This window comes from Oryctolagus cuniculus, chromosome 9 (genome assembly GCF_964237555.1).
Source record: "Oryctolagus cuniculus chromosome 9, mOryCun1.1, whole genome shotgun sequence".
NCBI classification, from domain to species: domain Eukaryota; kingdom Metazoa; phylum Chordata; class Mammalia; order Lagomorpha; family Leporidae; genus Oryctolagus; species Oryctolagus cuniculus.
Window position 1 is genome coordinate 108,962,519 of NC_091440.1, and position 17,624 is coordinate 108,980,142.

General features: G+C 42.9%; 1 protein-coding gene and 1 pseudogene across 4 annotated transcripts; one reads left to right on the forward strand and one right to left on the reverse strand.

Moving 5' to 3' along the window:
- Nucleotides 1-4,051: 4,051 nt before the first annotated feature.
- LOC100352389 (eukaryotic translation initiation factor 1A, X-chromosomal-like) lies at nt 4,052-4,614 on the reverse strand (annotated as a pseudogene).
- Nucleotides 4,237-16,299, forward strand: LOC138843869 (acidic proline-rich protein HP43A-like). Of its 4 annotated transcripts, none has more exons than XM_070049389.1 (5): nt 4,237-4,666; nt 8,945-9,078; nt 13,325-13,516; nt 14,481-14,693; nt 16,175-16,299. In XM_070049389.1, exons 1-5 carry the CDS (start codon nt 4,644-4,646, stop codon nt 16,183-16,185), a joined length of 573 nt encoding a protein of 190 aa, XP_069905490.1. In that variant the 5' UTR covers nt 4,237-4,643; the 3' UTR covers nt 16,186-16,299. The 4 variants fall into 4 exon arrangements, with proteins under 4 accessions (XP_069905490.1, XP_069905493.1, XP_069905492.1 ...); XM_070049391.1 differs by lacking the exons at nt 4,237-4,666; nt 8,945-9,078 and adding exons at nt 12,376-12,405; nt 12,957-13,237; XM_070049392.1 differs by lacking the exons at nt 14,481-14,693; nt 16,175-16,299 and adding an exon at nt 14,128-14,219.
- Nucleotides 16,300-17,624: the final 1,325 nt, after the last annotated feature.

Below are 17,624 nucleotides of genomic sequence, written 5' to 3' on the forward strand. Positions count from 1 at the left end.
CTCAAGCAATCCTCCACTAAATTACCAGACACATTAGCAGGGAGCTGTATCGGAAGCAGAGTAGCCCGGACTTGAATCAGGCACTCATATGGGATGCCAGTGTCACGGGCAGCAGCTTAACACACTGTGTCACAATGCCAGACACCAAGGATCTTTTTATACGTGATTCTACACCATTCTATCATCTAGCTGTGCTGTAATTTCCCTCAACTGTTATCCTATTAGTGGACACTTGGGCTTTCAGGTTTTCACTACTATAGGATATAATGTAGTAAATAAACATCTTTGCAAATAGATCCTTGAACATTTTGAATAGCAGCCAAAAGAGAATTGAGGAATAAACTGGTTTTCTCCTTTTGTCAGCCATTTGGTTTTCATGGTCTGCTATGTGCATGGAAAGAATACACAAAGAGAAATTAGAAAGGAAAAGAGGAAGTAACAATCTGAAGGGAAAAGACAGGCTCTCAGCACCCTCAGTAATCACAGCAGGGAATTAGAACTTCCCTGCCATGTCAGAGTGGCCCTACACACTTTGTTTTGTTAGTTTCAGAAAAGGAGTAAGAAGATGATGTTGGAATGGCCTTTTGGCACAGCATAAGACGCCACCTGAAACGCCCACATGACGTATCAGAGAGCCTGGGTTCAAATCCACAACTGTGTCTAATCCACCTTCCTGCTGATGGGCACCCTGAAAGACAGCAGGTAATAATTCAAGGGTTCTCTCCTTGCCACTCATGTGGGAGACCCAGAATGAGTTAAGGGTTCTGTGCTTTCACATGGCCAAGCCCTACAATTGTGGCCATGTAGAGAATAAAGCAGCAGAGGGATTTCTTTCTCTCTCTTCAAATAAAAAAAAAAAAAAAAGGAAAATTAAAAGGAAAAGAAGATAGCAATCTTACATTGGAACAATGCAGTCATAACAATGTATTCAACATACATATAATCTAGGCAGCATGCAATTTCTGATTGTCACCTGTTTTCCTGGGCGCCTTGTGGGTCTGAATTTTGAGAGCTGTGAACACAATCTCCTTGACACTTTCAGCACCAGTTCCTCATTTATTTGCCAGACGGCTTCCATGTAGAAGAATTCTATTGTTTGTCCCCTCCTCTGGATTCTGTAACAAATGCAAATTTTTCAATTATTTTAAGAACTCTCCCTGATATTCTCATAATTTTAGAGGAGCAAGAAAAAGAGAACAAATGCAAGGAAGTTGCAGAGGCCAAGGAATGCTCAAAATTTTGAAAAGAACTGAATTTAAGAAGTGCGTTTTTTTGGCTTGCAGTTAAAGATTCCTGTGTCCCAGATCAGAATGTGGGTACAATTCCCTGTTCTGGGTCTGCTTCCAACCAGTGTTAACTCTGGGAAGTCCCAGTGATAGCTCAAGTAACAGGACTGTCGCCACAAAAGTGGATGACCTGGCTCCAATCCAGCCTAGCACTTACCTTCAGAGGCTTTTAGGGAGTGACTCAATGCATGCGGGAGCGCTTACTCTCACTTTCTCTCTCTCTTTCTACTTCTCAATATTTTTTGATTTCTCAAATATTTTATTCTCTTTCTAAGCATCGCTTATTGGGTCATAGTAATCACTATAACCAAAAAAAGTTAGAAACAAATGTTTGAGGACCACTTTCATTCTTTACTTGAATTAAAATCAAACAAATAAAACTATACAATTTCTCCATCAAAAACATGCTGGTAAAACAATTCCTCCAAATTCATTGCAACAATTTTACCTGAACTATTTAAATCATTATGATTTGAGACTTTCCAGGATGCAGCAGGATTAGACTGCGTGGTTACTATCTATGCAAAATAAATAAATAAATAAATAAATCAACAGCAAATACATGAATTAGGGGCATAGGCCTAATTTTAAAAATTCTTCAGACAAGCCATACTTAATAAAGGAGTTAAGTAGAGAACTTACAGTTTTCTCAACTGTTCTCAAACATTGAGTTCTCACACTCAAAGTTACACTATCCTAAACATGAACTGTATCACATATGCAGAGGTCAAATACTCTTGATAAAATAAACTGGAAGGATCTATATATACCATAAATGTAGCAAAATAATTTAATGTACAGTTGTGATTTAATGCTATAACTAGTACTCAAACAGTATTTTTCACTTGTGTTTCTATGCGGGTGCAAACTGTTGAAACCTTTACTTAATATATGCTAAACTGATCTTCTGTATATAAAGAGAATTGAAAATGAATCTTGATGTGAATGGAAGGGGAGAAGGAGTGGGAAAGGGGAGGGTTGTGGGTGGGAGGGAAGTTATGGTGGGGGGGGGAGCCATTGTAATCCATAAGCTGTACTTTGGAAATTTATATTCATTAAATAAAAGTTAAAAAAAAATAATTTAATGTACAGGAACATAAATATCCTAGGTTTAGGTTACCAATGAAGACAATTGCTAAATAAATTCTTCAAAGTTGATTATCTATGAATATTAAAAACCAGCCCTTGCACTCAGAAGAATTCCACCTAGATAACTGTTCAGACATTCCCAGAGAAAAGGAAACAGGAGCTACAACCATGCGCTCTATTCTTTTCAAATTTCCATTCTTTCACTTAATGTTCTAGAGGACCTCACATTTTGAATCCAGAGTCCACAAACAAGAAATCAGAGCAAAAGTAGGGATCAGAGATTTGCCTGTTTTTCTTGAAGCCATGTGTGTGTTTATGGCCTTGGGTATTACATTTCATTACTGAAAAGTTCTCTGGAAATCAAGAGATGAACAATTCCACAATAAACACAACATAGGTCTGTTTTGAAGGTTGTACGAGTTTTCAGTGTGGCTGGTAAGGTCTAATTAGCCCAACCCTAACTTCCTTTTATTCAAGTTGATATCTAATAATAAAGAAGGATGATTAAACCTAAATTCTCAATACAAGGGGGAAAAAAATCTGTCCAAATAAAATGTATCCTTAACACAAAGAAGGGTACAATATATTCTGCAGCATAATATTTTACTGTATTTCTCTTTCATTCAGAAACTGGAGACTATCTCTTTTATTATTTCCTTTTTTTCCCTAGCTTAGGATAGGTTGAAAAAGGTCTAATTTGTACAAGTTGTCGTTAAATTAAAATCTCATTTATACATACTTTGCTTATCAAGCACTCAAATTTCTAGCAACTTATGAAAATAACAGGTTTAACAGAATTTTCTGTTTTGTAAAAGTATTCTACATGCATACACACAATCAATTTTTTCTTTCGGGAAATTTCCTACCCATAGTGAAGTTTCTAAAATAGAGTCAACAAAGCCGGCGCCGCGGCTCACTAGGCTAATCCTCCGCCTTGCGTCGCCAGCACAACGGGTTCTAGTCCCGGCCGGATTCTGTCCCGGTTGCCCTTCTTCCAGGCCAGCTCTCTGCTGTGGCCAGGGAGAGCAGTGGAGGATGGCCCAAGTCCTTGGGCCTTACACCCCATGGGAGACCAGGACAAGCACCTGGCTCCTGCAATTGGATCAGCGCGGTGCGCCGGCCGCGGCGGCCATTGGAGGGTGAACCAACGGCAAAGGCAGACCTTTCTTTCTCTCTCTCTCTCACTGTCCACTCTGCCTGTCTTTAAAAAAAAAAAAAAAAAAAGAGTCAACAATTACATCGATATTTTCAATAATAACTGTCTGCCACCTAGTGTTCATTTTCTGAACTACTAATTTACAAATGCAAATTTATTAAAATAGTTTCTAAAAACATTTTAGAAATACTTTTTATAGATACATTTATGGTAAATTAAGATCATGAAAAGAATGTGTATCATACCAGGTCTCCCAGGTGGGAAGCAGGTCCCAAACACTGCATTCATCTTCCACTCTTTTCCCAGGCACATTAGCAGGAAGCTGAACCCGAAGTGGAGCGGCCAGGACTCGAATCCACGTCCACATGGGATGCCTGCGTCCGAGGCAGAGGACTTACCAGGTAGGCCACGAGGCCGCCCCTGTGCAAACGAAACTTGGATCTTCTTTAAGGGTCGTGGCCAAAATCCAAACTGCAGGACAATCTTCAGAAAAACTGTAATGTCAGATGTTCAGTTCCACTTAGAGAGCATCAGCGTCTTCATCATCAAGTCCAATGTCATCCAACTGGATTTCACCACGTCCTCCAGGACCAAACGGATCCGTTTCATTGACTTCCGCTTGCTGGGGAAGCTCACCACAGGCCTTCAGACTTCCAGCTTCACGTGCGCTGTATTTGTACATGACGGCAGCGTTGTTAGCCTGATAGTCTCGGGACCACCCAATATAACGTCCGAGGTATTTATCCAAACCTTTATTCTCAATTCCCCTCTGATGTGACACAACCTCTCCACACCATCCAACAGGAAGCTTCCAGGCGTCCATTTCCCAACATTTTGATTACTTGAGCATATTCTCGTCCGGCCTCTGAATACCAGCTCTCTCGGTTCACATTCATTCTCGCTGTCACCTCTGCGCCAGGTTTCACCTCTGTTATCTTTCTTCTGTGGCACGGGCCGTCCTAACTCCTCTCCTGTCTGGTGTGGCGGCCCCGGCGGTTTCTCTGAGGGGCTTGAGGGGCAGCAGGAGCAGCGCGCAGGATGACGCAAACGCCAGCGACTTCGGACTTGAGCTGGGGGCTCCCGTCAAGTTCTCCCGAGAGCCGCGGGCGCCCATGCTAGAACCTGACGCTGGAAGGTAAGAAAATGAAAATTTCTGTGTGTACCTAACTGGAACAGGCCATACACTTACTTCTTTCCCTCATTTACCCTGGCTCGCTTTCCTCGGTGTCCTCACAAATCTTGAAAACCTGAGTGGGTTTCATGAAGGAGGCAGCAGAATGTACTTCAGGCCCTATGGAATTTACAGACCTTCAGGCACTAGTTTAAGGGGAACATTTTCATCTGAACCAGTGAATAGACTCTCTTTTTTTTTTTTTTAATTTATTTGACAGATAGAGTTAGTGAGAGACAGAAACAGAAAGAAAGGTCTTCATTCCGTTGTTTCACCCCCAAATTGCCGCCACGGCCGGCGCTGTGCCCACCTGAAGCCAGGAGCCGAGTGCATCCTCCTGGTCTCCCATGCGGGTGCAGGGCCCAAGCATTGACCATCCTCCACCGCACTACGGGGTCACAGCAGAGAGCTGGACTGGAAGAGGAGCAACCAGGACAGAATCCCGTGCCCATATAGGATACCGGAGCTGCAGGCAGAGGATTTACGAAGTGAGCCATGGCGCCAGCCCCTCTCTTTTTCTTTAAAAAACAAAAAAAGATTTATTTGTGGAGCCACCGCTGTGGCATAGCAGGTAAGGCAGCTACCTGCAGTGCTGGCATCCCACTTGGGTGCTGGTTTAAGTCCCAGATGCTCTACTTCCGATTGAGCTCTTTGCTATGGCCTGGGAAAGCAGTAGAAGAGGGCCCAAGTCCTTGGGTCCCTGCACCCACTAAGAGACCAGGAAGAAGCTCCTGGCTCCTGGCTTCGGATGGGCACAGCTCCGGCCATCATGGCCAACTGGGGAGTGAACCAGCGGATGGAAGACTTCTGCCTCTCTCTCTGGCTCTAAGTCTCTCTGTTACTCTTTCAAATAAATAAAATAATAAATCTTTAAAAAAAAAAAAGCATCTCAAGTGACACTAATACTACAGTGGGAAAAAATTCCAAAGGCAAATAAGGATTATTACAATGTTGGGAATGTGTGTGACATAGTTCTTAACAAACACACGACTGTGGACACCTGCACCCCGTATCAATGTGACAGTTCAGTCCCAGTTCCACTTCTGATACCAGATTCCTGCTAATGCGTGCAATGGGAGGCAGAAGATGATGACTCAAATACTTGGATCATTGCCATCTATCTAGGAGACCCAGATTGGGTATTTGGCTACTGGATTAGGCCAGACCCAGTTCAGGCTGTTATGAGTTTGGGGGAGTGAACTAAAGGGTAGAAGATCTCTTTGTTTCCCTGTCTGTGTAAGTGTGTGTGTGTGTGTGTGTGTGTGTGTGTGTGTCTCTTCTATCACTGCTGTTCAAATACATTTTTATATAAAGATAACAGAGTTCAAAGAAACTTGGCTCATTTAGTATTCAGAAGGCATATTTCTGAAGTCAAAAAGGACCATTCAAAGACAAGTTGAAGCATTGTATTGGTAAACATAATCTGTTTTCTGGTCCAATTATTTAAAAGATAAGGAAAAACCATGTTTTCAGACTAATATTCCAGGAGAACTATACAAAATTATTTTAAACATTTATTTATTTATTGAAAGGCAGAGAGACAGGGAGGGAGGCTTGGGGGTGGTGGCAAATACACAGAAAAATAGAGAACTCCATCACCATTGTAATGCAGCAGGTTAAGCCACCACCTGCCATGCCAGGATCCCATATGGGAGTGAACTGAGTCCTGGCTGCTACTCTTCAGATACAGCTCCCTGCTAATGTGCCTGGGAAAGCAGCAGAAGATTGCCTAAGTACATGGTCCCCTGCTACCTACATAGGAGGCCTACATAGAAGAAACTCCTGCTCCTTGTTTCATCCCGGCCCACCCACAGCCATTACGGCCATTTGAAGAGCTAACTGTGAATCAAAGACCTCTCTGTCACTCCCTCTCTCTCTGCCACCCTGCCTTTCAAATAAATGTTTTTTTTAAGATTTATTTATTTATTTGAAAGTCAGTTACACAGAGAGAGAAGGAGAGGCAGAGAGAAGTCTTCCATCCGCTGGTTCACTCCCCAACTGGCCACAGTGGCTGAAGCTGTGCCAATCCAAAGCCAGGAGCTTCTTCTGAGTCTTCCCATGTGGGTGCAGAGGTCCAAGGACCTGGGCCATAGCAAAGAGCTGGATCACAAGTGGAGCAGCTGGGTCTCGAACAGGCGCCCATATGGGATGCCGGCACTGCAGTCGTAGGCCTTACCTGCTAAGCTACAGCACCAGCTCCATAAATTAATCTTTATCTTTAAAAAAAAAAAAAATAAGAGAGAGAAAGAGAGATTCCATCCATTGGTTCACTCCACAAATGGTCCAAACAACCAGGGATGGGCCAGGTTAAAGACAGAAGCCTAGAAATTCATGTGAGTCTCCAATGAGGGTCGCAGGACCCAGGTGCTTGAGCTATTTTCTGCCTTCCCAGACACCTTGGCTGGATTTCCATTTAAAAAGGAACAGGTGGGATTGAATATGGAGCGCCAATATGGAATAGGATCATGACAAGTATTGGCTTAACTGGCTGTAACACCAAGCTGGCCCCACAGTGATGTCATCTTAAAGAGATATGTTTCTGCTTATCAATAACCTTGAAAAATAACTTCTCCATCACGGATATATTTTTGACGGTGACTTCTCTGCTTCCTCCCTGCTTTAGCCAGCTTGAAAAATGAAATGAAATGTTCCAGAGATTAAAAAAAGTTTGGAGAAACCAGTGTTACAGAAGGACAATAACATGCACAAAAGGAATCCACATGCCATTCATCATTCTTTTTCAGTAGTTATTGGAATTTTCATTGATTTTTATTTGACACATAGAAATTGTACATTTGTGTGGCATACAGTGTGACATTAATTCATATATATAATGAACAATGACTGGACCAGGGTAGTTGACATATCTATCACATCAGACTCTTCTTATGATTTTAGAGTTTTGTTTTGTTTTGTTTTGTTTTGTTTTGTTTTTTTTGAGAGGTAGTGTTACAGACAGAGAGAGGGAGAGACAGAGAGAAAGGTCTTCCATCTGCTGGTTAACTCCCCAAACGACTGGTTATTTGTCTAGGGCAGATATAGAGTTTTCTGGGAAACAGGAGGATTTTGAAATGGAAAGGAGAATCTCAGTTTGTTACAAAAAAAACATAAGAAGCATATGAAAATCTAAGCAGGTGGTTTAGGACTTCCTTTCACCTGAATATGCCTGATGTGCTGGCGAAAGTCTTGTTCATGGCTCTCACCCAACTCTGCCTGACAGTCTTCCCTTCAGCTGTTCACAGCACTGTTTTCATTGGGTCTCATGTGTTCTTTCATTTCATGCAAATCGTCATGCATTTTGAAATTGCACAAGGATAGGGAAAGGACCTCAGCTGAGTGATATTTGGAGGAATCAGCCATTCTGTTTTCAGAACACACAAAGCTAAGGTCAAGGTTGTCTTTGACCAGGTCTGCTATTAACACTGGTTCCCACCTGGCTCTTCACTCTGCTTAGGTCAACTCATCTCCAGTTTCCTTCTCAAATAGAGTCAGCAAAAAAATAATAAAATAAAAAGTGCCAGTCATTGAAACAAAGCAGCAGAACTGGCAGCCCAATAAAATTGCCCTCTTCTGCCCATCAAGTCCTTTGGCCCAAAATTGTGTTGATTTCCACACACCAATTAAAGGGAAATTGGCCAACATCAGAGAACATCAGTAACCATGCCTGAGAAAATGCCATTTTTCTATCTCATCACATTCTAGGATTAAAGGTGTCCACAGTCAGCCACATCGCATCAGAAGACCATCCTGTAATATTATCTACACTAGTTCAGATAATTAGGCAGACCCCACTGTCCTATATACAGCATAAGATCCCAGCAGCCCTACTGGTCTAAGAACTGATCCCTAGAATTTCCAGCCTCATGACTATGCTGCCATACTTAGAAAAACACAGTCCTCACACATCCACTTATTTGCACAAACAACTTAACAAGGACACAGAATTTTACAAAGTCAAAAATGCTCAGTGGCAGCTGGTGATACTGACTCCTATAGACCAGTGATAACCAGCGTGAATAGACAAAAATTACACATCACAGAAAATTAGCAGTTGAGAGCAGCAACCAATGCAAATACGAGGAAAAAGTTGCTGAGAAACCTAACACCCTATTGCCAATGGTTTTAAAAAACAAAAATGGTAGGGGCCAGCGTTGTGCTGCAGTGGGTTAATGCCCTGGCCTGAAGCACCGGCATCCCCTATGGGCTCCAGTTCTAGTCTTGGCTGCTCTTCTTCCAATCCAGCTCTCTACTGTGGCCTAGAATAACAGTAGAAGGTGGCCCAAGTCCTTGGGCCCCTGCACCCGCGTGGGAGACCTGGAAGAAGCTACCGGCTCCTGGCTTCGGATTGACACAGCTCCGTCCATTGCGACCATCTGGTGAGTGAACCAGCAGATGGAAGATCTCTCTCTCTCTCTGTCTCTACCTCTCACTGTAACTCTGTCTTTCAAATAAATAAAATTTAAAACACTTTTTAAAAAACGGCAAAAGGATTATGAAGAGGCAGATAGTTTCTACTTTAGAGGATTAAATGAGGGAATTACACCAAAAGAATGTGAAAACTCAAAAGCTGGAACCAGGAAAAATAAAAATGGAGAGAATTGCTCTGAACAGAATATAATAATCAATAAGTTTCAGGAACATGAAGAGTAATGACCATTGGGGCTGGCGCCAGGGCACAGTAGGTTAATCCTCCACCTGGGGTGCCGGCATCCCATACAGGTGCCGGTTCTAGTCCCTGCTGCCCCTCTTCCAATCCAGCCCTCTACTATGGCCTGGGAAAGCAGCAGAAGATGGCCCAAGAGCTTGGGACCCTGAATCCTCATGGGAGATCGGGAAGAAGCACCTGGCTCCTAGCTTCAGATTGGTGCAGCACCAGCTGTTGTGGCCATCTGGGCAGTGAACCAATGGAAGGAAGGACTTTCTATCTTCTCTCTCTCTCTCTCTCTCTCTCTCTCTCTCTCTCTCACCATCTGTAACTCTACCTCTCAAATAAATAAATAAAATCTGTAAAAAAAAAATAAGACTAATAATGACCATTAGTGTATGACAGAGAAAACAGTACGGATTCAGGAAACCTTAGGAAAAAGAGGACAGGAAAATAGGGGAGTCTAATAAAATTAAGCATCTGGAGGACATGAAAGCTATCAGTGAGAGAGAAACCTATTCTCAAGAAGACATAAGACCCAACCCATGACTACACAGGATTCTACAAAAAGGAGCAGCATCAAATATGTACAAGGAACATGAAATACCACAGTTCAAGCGAGGAATCCTGCTTTCATTTCAGGCTACTGAAGACATCCCAGTGTTTCAGTGCCCCTTTTGCTTTAATAAACCTTATATATGTTAAGAACAACAAAATGTTCTAGGCCTCCTGAGTTCTGCAATACCCACGTTCCATACACAGGGATAGAACCACAGAATCATGAAAACCTGTCACTGGGGCCAGTGCTGTGGCACAGTAGGTTGATCCACACCTTTGGCACCAGCATCTCATAAGGATACTAGTTCTAGTCCTGGCTGCTCCTCTCCAATCTAGCTCTCTGCTATGCCTGCGAAGACACCAGAACATGGCCCAAGTGCTTAGAACCCTGCAACCACATGGGACACCCAGAAGTGCTCCTGGATCCTGACTCCTGGCTTCCGATCAGCGCAGCTCTGGCCATTGTGGCCTTTTCGGGAGTGAACCAGCAGATGGAAGACCCCTCTATCTCTCCCTCTCACTGTCTGTAACTCTACCTCTCAAAAATAAATAAATAACATCTTAAAAACAAATTATCACCATGTGTGCCCAACAGCCTTGTCCTCAACATTGCAGAATAAAATAAAAATGACCTTAAAATTAGCTAAATATGACACACATTTCCTCAGTGACAGAATTATGACAATAGCCGAAAGTATCGATCACTTTCCTTCTGCCTGTAGAATTCCTGCCAACATGTACCAAGAGACACATACACAAAACAAAGGAAAGACAGTGTCACGGTCTCACAGAACATACTGAACATCAAATGATGACCAAAGTTCAGTTGTAATCTGGATGCTGAGTGTTTGGACCCTGTGTCTGAAAAACTTTGCCCAGGTCACAAGTTGTACCTTTTAAACCTTAAACACTGACATCCTCCACCCAACCCCATCCTGCTGGGCTCTGATCCAAAAGAGAAGTAAGGGATATGGATGACGGGATGTGAGCAGAGTTAGCCTGTTACGTCGGGAGGGGAGGTGCACCCAGTGTGGAGCTCAAAGATGCCCTTGTTCTGCTCCTCTGTATAAAGGGAGCTGCCCCAAGTCTCCCAGCACACACTTGGGAGCCGCTCCAGAGACTCCTCCAAGATGCTGCTGACCCTGCTCGCAGTGGCCCTGCTGGCCCTGAGCTCAATTCAGAGCATAAGTGCAGGTATGGAAAAACAGAGGGGAAGGGGTGCTGTGACTCTGCTTGGTGCTTAGGGGAACAGTGCAGATGGAAAGGAAGAGAAAGGGGTGTGTGATGAAAAGAAGAATAGGTTTTCACACTTGTCACTTTGATATAAGTGCTCTTGCATCCTCATTGCATGATAAGGACTTATACTTTACGTAGAGTAAAATCGGAACACACTAAAGAATTCAACCCCAAAACTGAAAAAGTAAGTTTTTCATCTGTTAAAAGATCTCCCTGACTGTGCTGTGAAGGATAAGCAAGAGGATAGCAAGACTGATACAGCACAGGCACTTACACTCATGAAGACATTCTAGCAATCAACAGACAGTAAATGACAGTACACTTGCAGTAGAGTGGATCTGTCCTATTAATGAACTACGCACACAACAGAGCTATTTCATTAAGAAAGAACCAGATTCTACATGTGGCTCTCTACACATACTAAACACAAGGATCAGTACTCAGTCTTCTGATATTTTTTCAACCAACTGAATATTTCATCACACTCTGAATGCCATCTCAATGACAGTAGTCAAATGCTATCCCTGGTTATCCCTGGTGACAAACATTGTTAAAGAAAGTACTGAGTGGCCAGTGCTGCAGCTCACTAGGCTAATGCTCCGCCAGCGGCGCCAGCACCCTGGGTTCTAGTCCCGGTTGGGGCGCCAGATTCTGTCCCAGTTGCTCCTCTTCTAATCTAGCTCTCTGTTGTGGCCCGGGAAGGCAGTGGAGGATGGCCCAAGTGCTTGGGCCCGGCACCCACATGGGAGACCAGGAGGAAGCACCTGGCTCCTGACTTTGGATTAGCGCAGCATGCCGGCCGTAGTGGCATTTTGGGCGGTGAACCAATGGAAAGAAGACCTTTCTCGCTGTCTCTCTCTCTCACTGTCTAACTCTGCCTCTCCAAAAAAAAAAAAAAAAATGAAAGAAAGAAAGAACGAACGAAAGAACGAACTCAGTGAGGACATTAGTTGAATATCCCAGAATATATTGCCTAAAATAGCAGTGAGGATGAGAGATAACAGGGAAGACAAAACAGAGCTTTTGCATCAGCAGGTCCTAGTTAATCCTCACCCAAGAAACAGCCCTGCCACTACCTGCCCCTTTGCAACAGCAGAACAGAGAGTGGGTAGAGATGAATCCTAAGGGATGTTCAAGCTTTGGTAAGAGGGACCGGCTCATATAGCACAACGGCCAGCCACCAGAGATCTAGACTTAACCAGACTTTCTTGTGTGTTTCTCCAACTACATGACAGTTATGAAGATTATCTCAGCATAAATTCAGGTAAAGCACACAATCAATTCCTATTGAATATTCAAATAACATTTTTCACCAGTAATATTTATTTGCCACTGACTTCATAACATCAATTTTTATATGGCTTAATGGATTTACAAGGCCTAAATTTATATGCAAGCCATCCACAAACTTGATTCAGGACAATGAACAAGGCCACCAAGTAGAATACCAGTGATTTCAGACTCTGTTACAGCAGCTCTAAACCAGTTCAGCCAGGCCCAGCATACCTCCTGACAGCTAACAGACTACTGAGTCCTGTACAATCGCTCTTCCTCCATTTCTCTGAGTCCCAGTTAGTTTCCCTTCCTCCAGTGTTTCCCTCGAAGGCACCTGGCTTCCAGGAGAAACACAAAGAAAGCAGTGACTCAGTCCCATTTCCCCTGGTTGTGCAGTCCGTGGGGTCCCCCAGCTGAAGCAACTTTAAAAAGCAATTCAGTGAATCCTGTCTGGCACATCACGCTGTCTTTCTCTTCTCTCTCTTCCTATTTCTCAACATGTGTCTGAGACCTGAGAAACAAACCCTATTTTCAACACAGGACTCAAGAACTCAAACTAGGAGGAAAATCTCTCAAGTTGTACAAATAGCTCATAGTAAAAACTGCAATATAAATGATGTTTGCTACCAGCTATACATGGAGTTACTCTCGATGATTCTAAGGTATCCCAGTGCTCCCCGGTGGCCCTAATGTTAAACAACATACTTTTGTGAGAAGCAAAGAAATGAGCCTTCCATGACCTCAGTGTGTTCCTAAGAGGAGTGGTTCACAAGGAAGCAGTGTGGATGAGGGAATGTGGCAGGGGGATACAAGTTTGCAGAGTAAGTGACATGTGAACAGCTCAGGGGGTGACAATGAACGGCAATCTTCAGTCACTAAACTCTTCTATTCCTGTATGACCCATGCAGAGTATGAGAACCTAGACGAGAGCCTAGCTGCAACACAGAACGATGATGACAGCCAAGAAGATCGTCCACAGCACAGACCACCACATCCAGGAGGCCACCACAACCAAACTCGCCCACCTCCTCATGGAAACCACCAGCGACCACCACCTCCACAGAAGGGCACTAAACCCCCTCCTCCAGAAAAGGACGAAGGTCAGACTTAGGACAGATCTTCAGGAGGGGAATAGCCCAGGACCTCTGGGGAGCAATAAGAACAACCTGAACTAGGAGGCCAACAGCATGTACCCCAAAAAGGAGGCCAGTCAGGTTCACCCTAAAAAGGAGGCAGAAAGGAAGAGGATCCAACAAGGGGGGCCCACAAGGAGCAAACCAACTGGGAGGACACAAAAAGCTGCACAAGGAGATGGTGGGCCCCACAGGCCACCAAGTACAATACCAGTGACTTCAGACTCAGGTACAGCAGCTCTAAACCAGTTCAGCCAGGCCTAGCATACCTGCTGACAGCTAACAGACTACTCAGTCCTGTACAATCTCTCTTCCTCCATTTCTCTGAGTCCCAGTTAGTTTCCCTTCCTCCAGTGTTTCCCTCGAAGGCACCTGGCTTCCAGGAGAAACACAAAGAAAGCAGTGACTCAGTCCCATTTCCCCTGGTTGTGCAGTCCGTGGGGTCCCCCAGCTGAAGCAACTTTAAAAAGCAATTCAGTGAATCCTGTCTGGCACATCACGCTGTCTTTCTCTTCTCTCTCTTCCTATTTCTCCACATGTGTCTGAGACCTGAGAAACAAACCCTATTTTCAACACAGGACTCAAGAACTCAAACTAGGAGGAAAATCTCTCAAGTTGTACAAATAGCTCATAGTAAAAACTGCAATATAAATGATGTTTGCTACCAGCTATACATGATTCTAAGGTATCCCAGTGCTCCCCGGTGGCCCTAATGTTAAACAACATACTTTTGTGAGAAGCAAAGAAATGAGCCTTCCATGACCTCAGTGTGTTCCTAAGAGGAGTGGTTCACAAGGAAGCAGTGTGGATGAGGGAATGTGGCAGGGGGATACAAGTTTGCAGAGTAAGTGACATGTGAACAGCTCAGGGGGTGACAATGAACGGCAATCTTCAGTCACTAAACTCTTCTATTCCTGTATGACCCATGCAGAGTATGAGAACCTAGACGAGAGCCTAGCTGCAACACAGAACGATGATGACAGCCAAGAAGATCGTCCACAGCACAGACCACCACGTCCAGGAGGCCACCACAACCAAACTCGCCCACCTCCTCATGGAAACCACCACCGACCACCACCTCCACAGAAGGGCACACGACCTCCACCGAAGGGCACTAAACCCCCTCCTCCAGAAAAGGAAGAAGGTTAGCCATAATGACCTTCGGGAAAGGCTGTCCAGATACCTCTAGAAAGCAAAAAAACAACTGAACATGGGGGCCAACTCCAATAAAGAATCAAAAGGGGTCACCCTAAAAAGAAGCAAAAAGGGAGTATCCAAAAAATGCCCACAGGGAGCAACCCACCGTGGTAGGGGTGGGCACAGGGAGCAGCCCAACAGTGAGCACCCCAACAAGGAGGCCAAAGAGGAACACAATCACCTTTTCAAGGAACTAGAGCAAAGCCTTCCCCTAGATAAGCACCCCAATCATTATATAAGTCAATGACACGTAAAAGTCAAGTTCATTCTCCATCAAACCCTAATGTTTTTTCCTTCTCTAACTAAAGTATGCCATGAATCTACCTGAAGTGTATTGAAATGATTTAATCCTGGGCTCTACTTTTAAGATTTCTACTCAGATATTCTAAAATAGCATGGCAAGATGCTGTTATTTAATAAGATCTCCAGGGATTCTGAATTTGAGAATGGTTGCCACAAAATTTTCTTTTATAACAATGAATATTTTTCTGAGATTATGTTGCTAATGTGGACATACAGTAGAATTCTTCCTTTGGTCTTCTGCCTCCTGGGCTCAGACTCAATGACTTCCCTTCAAAGGTCTACTAGAGCACACTATGTTCTTGCCTGTTCCATATGAGAACTATCAGGTCCATTATTGCAGATAAATAACATCTTCTCTGAATGCCGTTAAAAGTTATCTAGATTTTTATTCTACTACTAAGTTAATCTCTATTCTAGGTTTAAAAATTCAGCATAAAGGCATGATCTTAAGTCATTTATCTTAAAAGCATATATCATTCTACTTACACATATCACAAGCCAAAGAACACAAAAAATAACATTTTTAAATATCCTTATGGATATATATATTTCCATATAAACAAAAAGCGATCGTTCTTCACAAGCAGTATTATACCAAATATACCAAGTTGTGCTTTTCTCATGTCCAATAATATATTTATTATACAATGTAAATATCTGTTCACAGATGTATGTAGATGTATATAGATATGGGCAGTTTTCTGATGTGATTGTTCTGTTGGGCCTTTTTTTTTCACATAGCATATTTTCCCATTGTATGCTATACCAGAATTTCCTTAAGGAACATCATGTCAGTGTACTGCACTGGTTTTCTCCCTTTCAGATGATATAATATGTTGCACTGACCATGTTTGTAAAATTTCCTAAACTTTTCAACACCAATCAAATGATAACAGTAAAAAAAATCTCTTTCTTCATCTTGTAAAGGATAATTTAGAACACCTGAGCTGTTAGGTGCACAGAAAGAGTAAATGCAGACTACTGTCAACAGAATGGACCTAAGTTTGAAAGGGAGAGAAGGCAGGCCCTCACCTACCTCGTTTCAGTAAAGCTAATTAGGGATCCTCATCTTCTTCCCCTCTCAAGTCCCCTCAACAAACTTTCTTCTTTGTTTCTTTGTTTCAGAAAGTGAATAAGAAGATAATGTCCTTTAAGATCCATGACTTTGGAACCATGATGTGACAACCCTATGTTCCAAGTACCAATAAAATAATCAGCATGCAATTTCTCATGGCCCTCGTCTCTGATTTTGGTTATCTGTGAATCTCTCACTTACAGGACATGAACACAATGGGACAGCATTCAGGACCCCTTCCCACTGATGTTTCCAGCAAAGTTAGTTTCTCCTTTATGGAATCAAATCAACTCTCAAATGAAATAATTCTCTTGTTTCTCCCCTTCCCTGGATTCTACACCACCACAAACGAAAATTCTCATCATTTTCACATTTCAGTAATTTTATGGAAACATGGAGAATATAATGGAATGGAGGAAGATGCTGAACTAAAGAAATCCCTATCGTTCCCAAAATAATAGATCCTGGGTCCTGCAGCAATTAATTTGGATCTGGGCCTCATCTTCCTAGGACACACCCTGCCCCATTGCTTCCTAAATATTATTCTATTCTCTCTATATGCATCCCCACCATTCTTAAACAAATTGTGGGTGCAGTGGCTAGGTTTTATGAAGGAGACAGAATTAAAGATCTAAAACTATGACCTGACATCATCAAATTATTAGGGAACATTGGAGAAACCATGCAAGATATAGGCACAGTCAAAGACTTCTTGGAAAAGACCCCAGAGGCACAGGCAGTCAAAGCCAAAATTAACTATTGGGATTACATCAAATTGAGAAGTTTCTGTACAACAAAGGAAACAGTCAGGAAAGTGAAGAGGCAACAGATAGAATGGGAAAAATATTGGCAAATTATTCAACTGAGCAAGGATTAATAACCAGAATCTAAAAGAGATCAAGACTCTGCAACAACAAAACAAACAACATACTTAAGAGATGGGCCAAGGACCTCAATAGACATTTTTCAAAAGAGGAAATCCAAATGGCCAACAGGCACATGAAAAAATGCTCAGGATCACTAGCCATCAGGGAAATGCAAATCAAAAGCACAATGAGGTTTCACCTCACCCCGGTTAGAATGGCTCACATACAGAAATCTACCAACAACAGATGCTGGCGAGGATGTGGGGAAAAAGGGACACTAACTCACTGTTGGTGGGAATGCAAACTGGTCAAGCCACTATGGAAGACAGTTTGGAGATTCTCAGAAACCTGAATATAGCCCTACTACATGACCCAGCCATCCCATTCCTCAGAATTACAAAAAGGAAATTACATTGGCAAATAAAAGAGCTATCTGCACCTCAATGCTTATTGCAGCTCAATTCACAATAGCTAAGACATGGAATCAACCTAAATGCTCATAAACAGAAGGCTGGATAAAGAAATTATGGGATATGTGCTGTATGGAATACTATAGAGCCATAAAGAACAATGAAATCCAGTCACTTGCAACAAAATGGATGAATCTGGAAAACATCATGCTGAGTGAAATAAG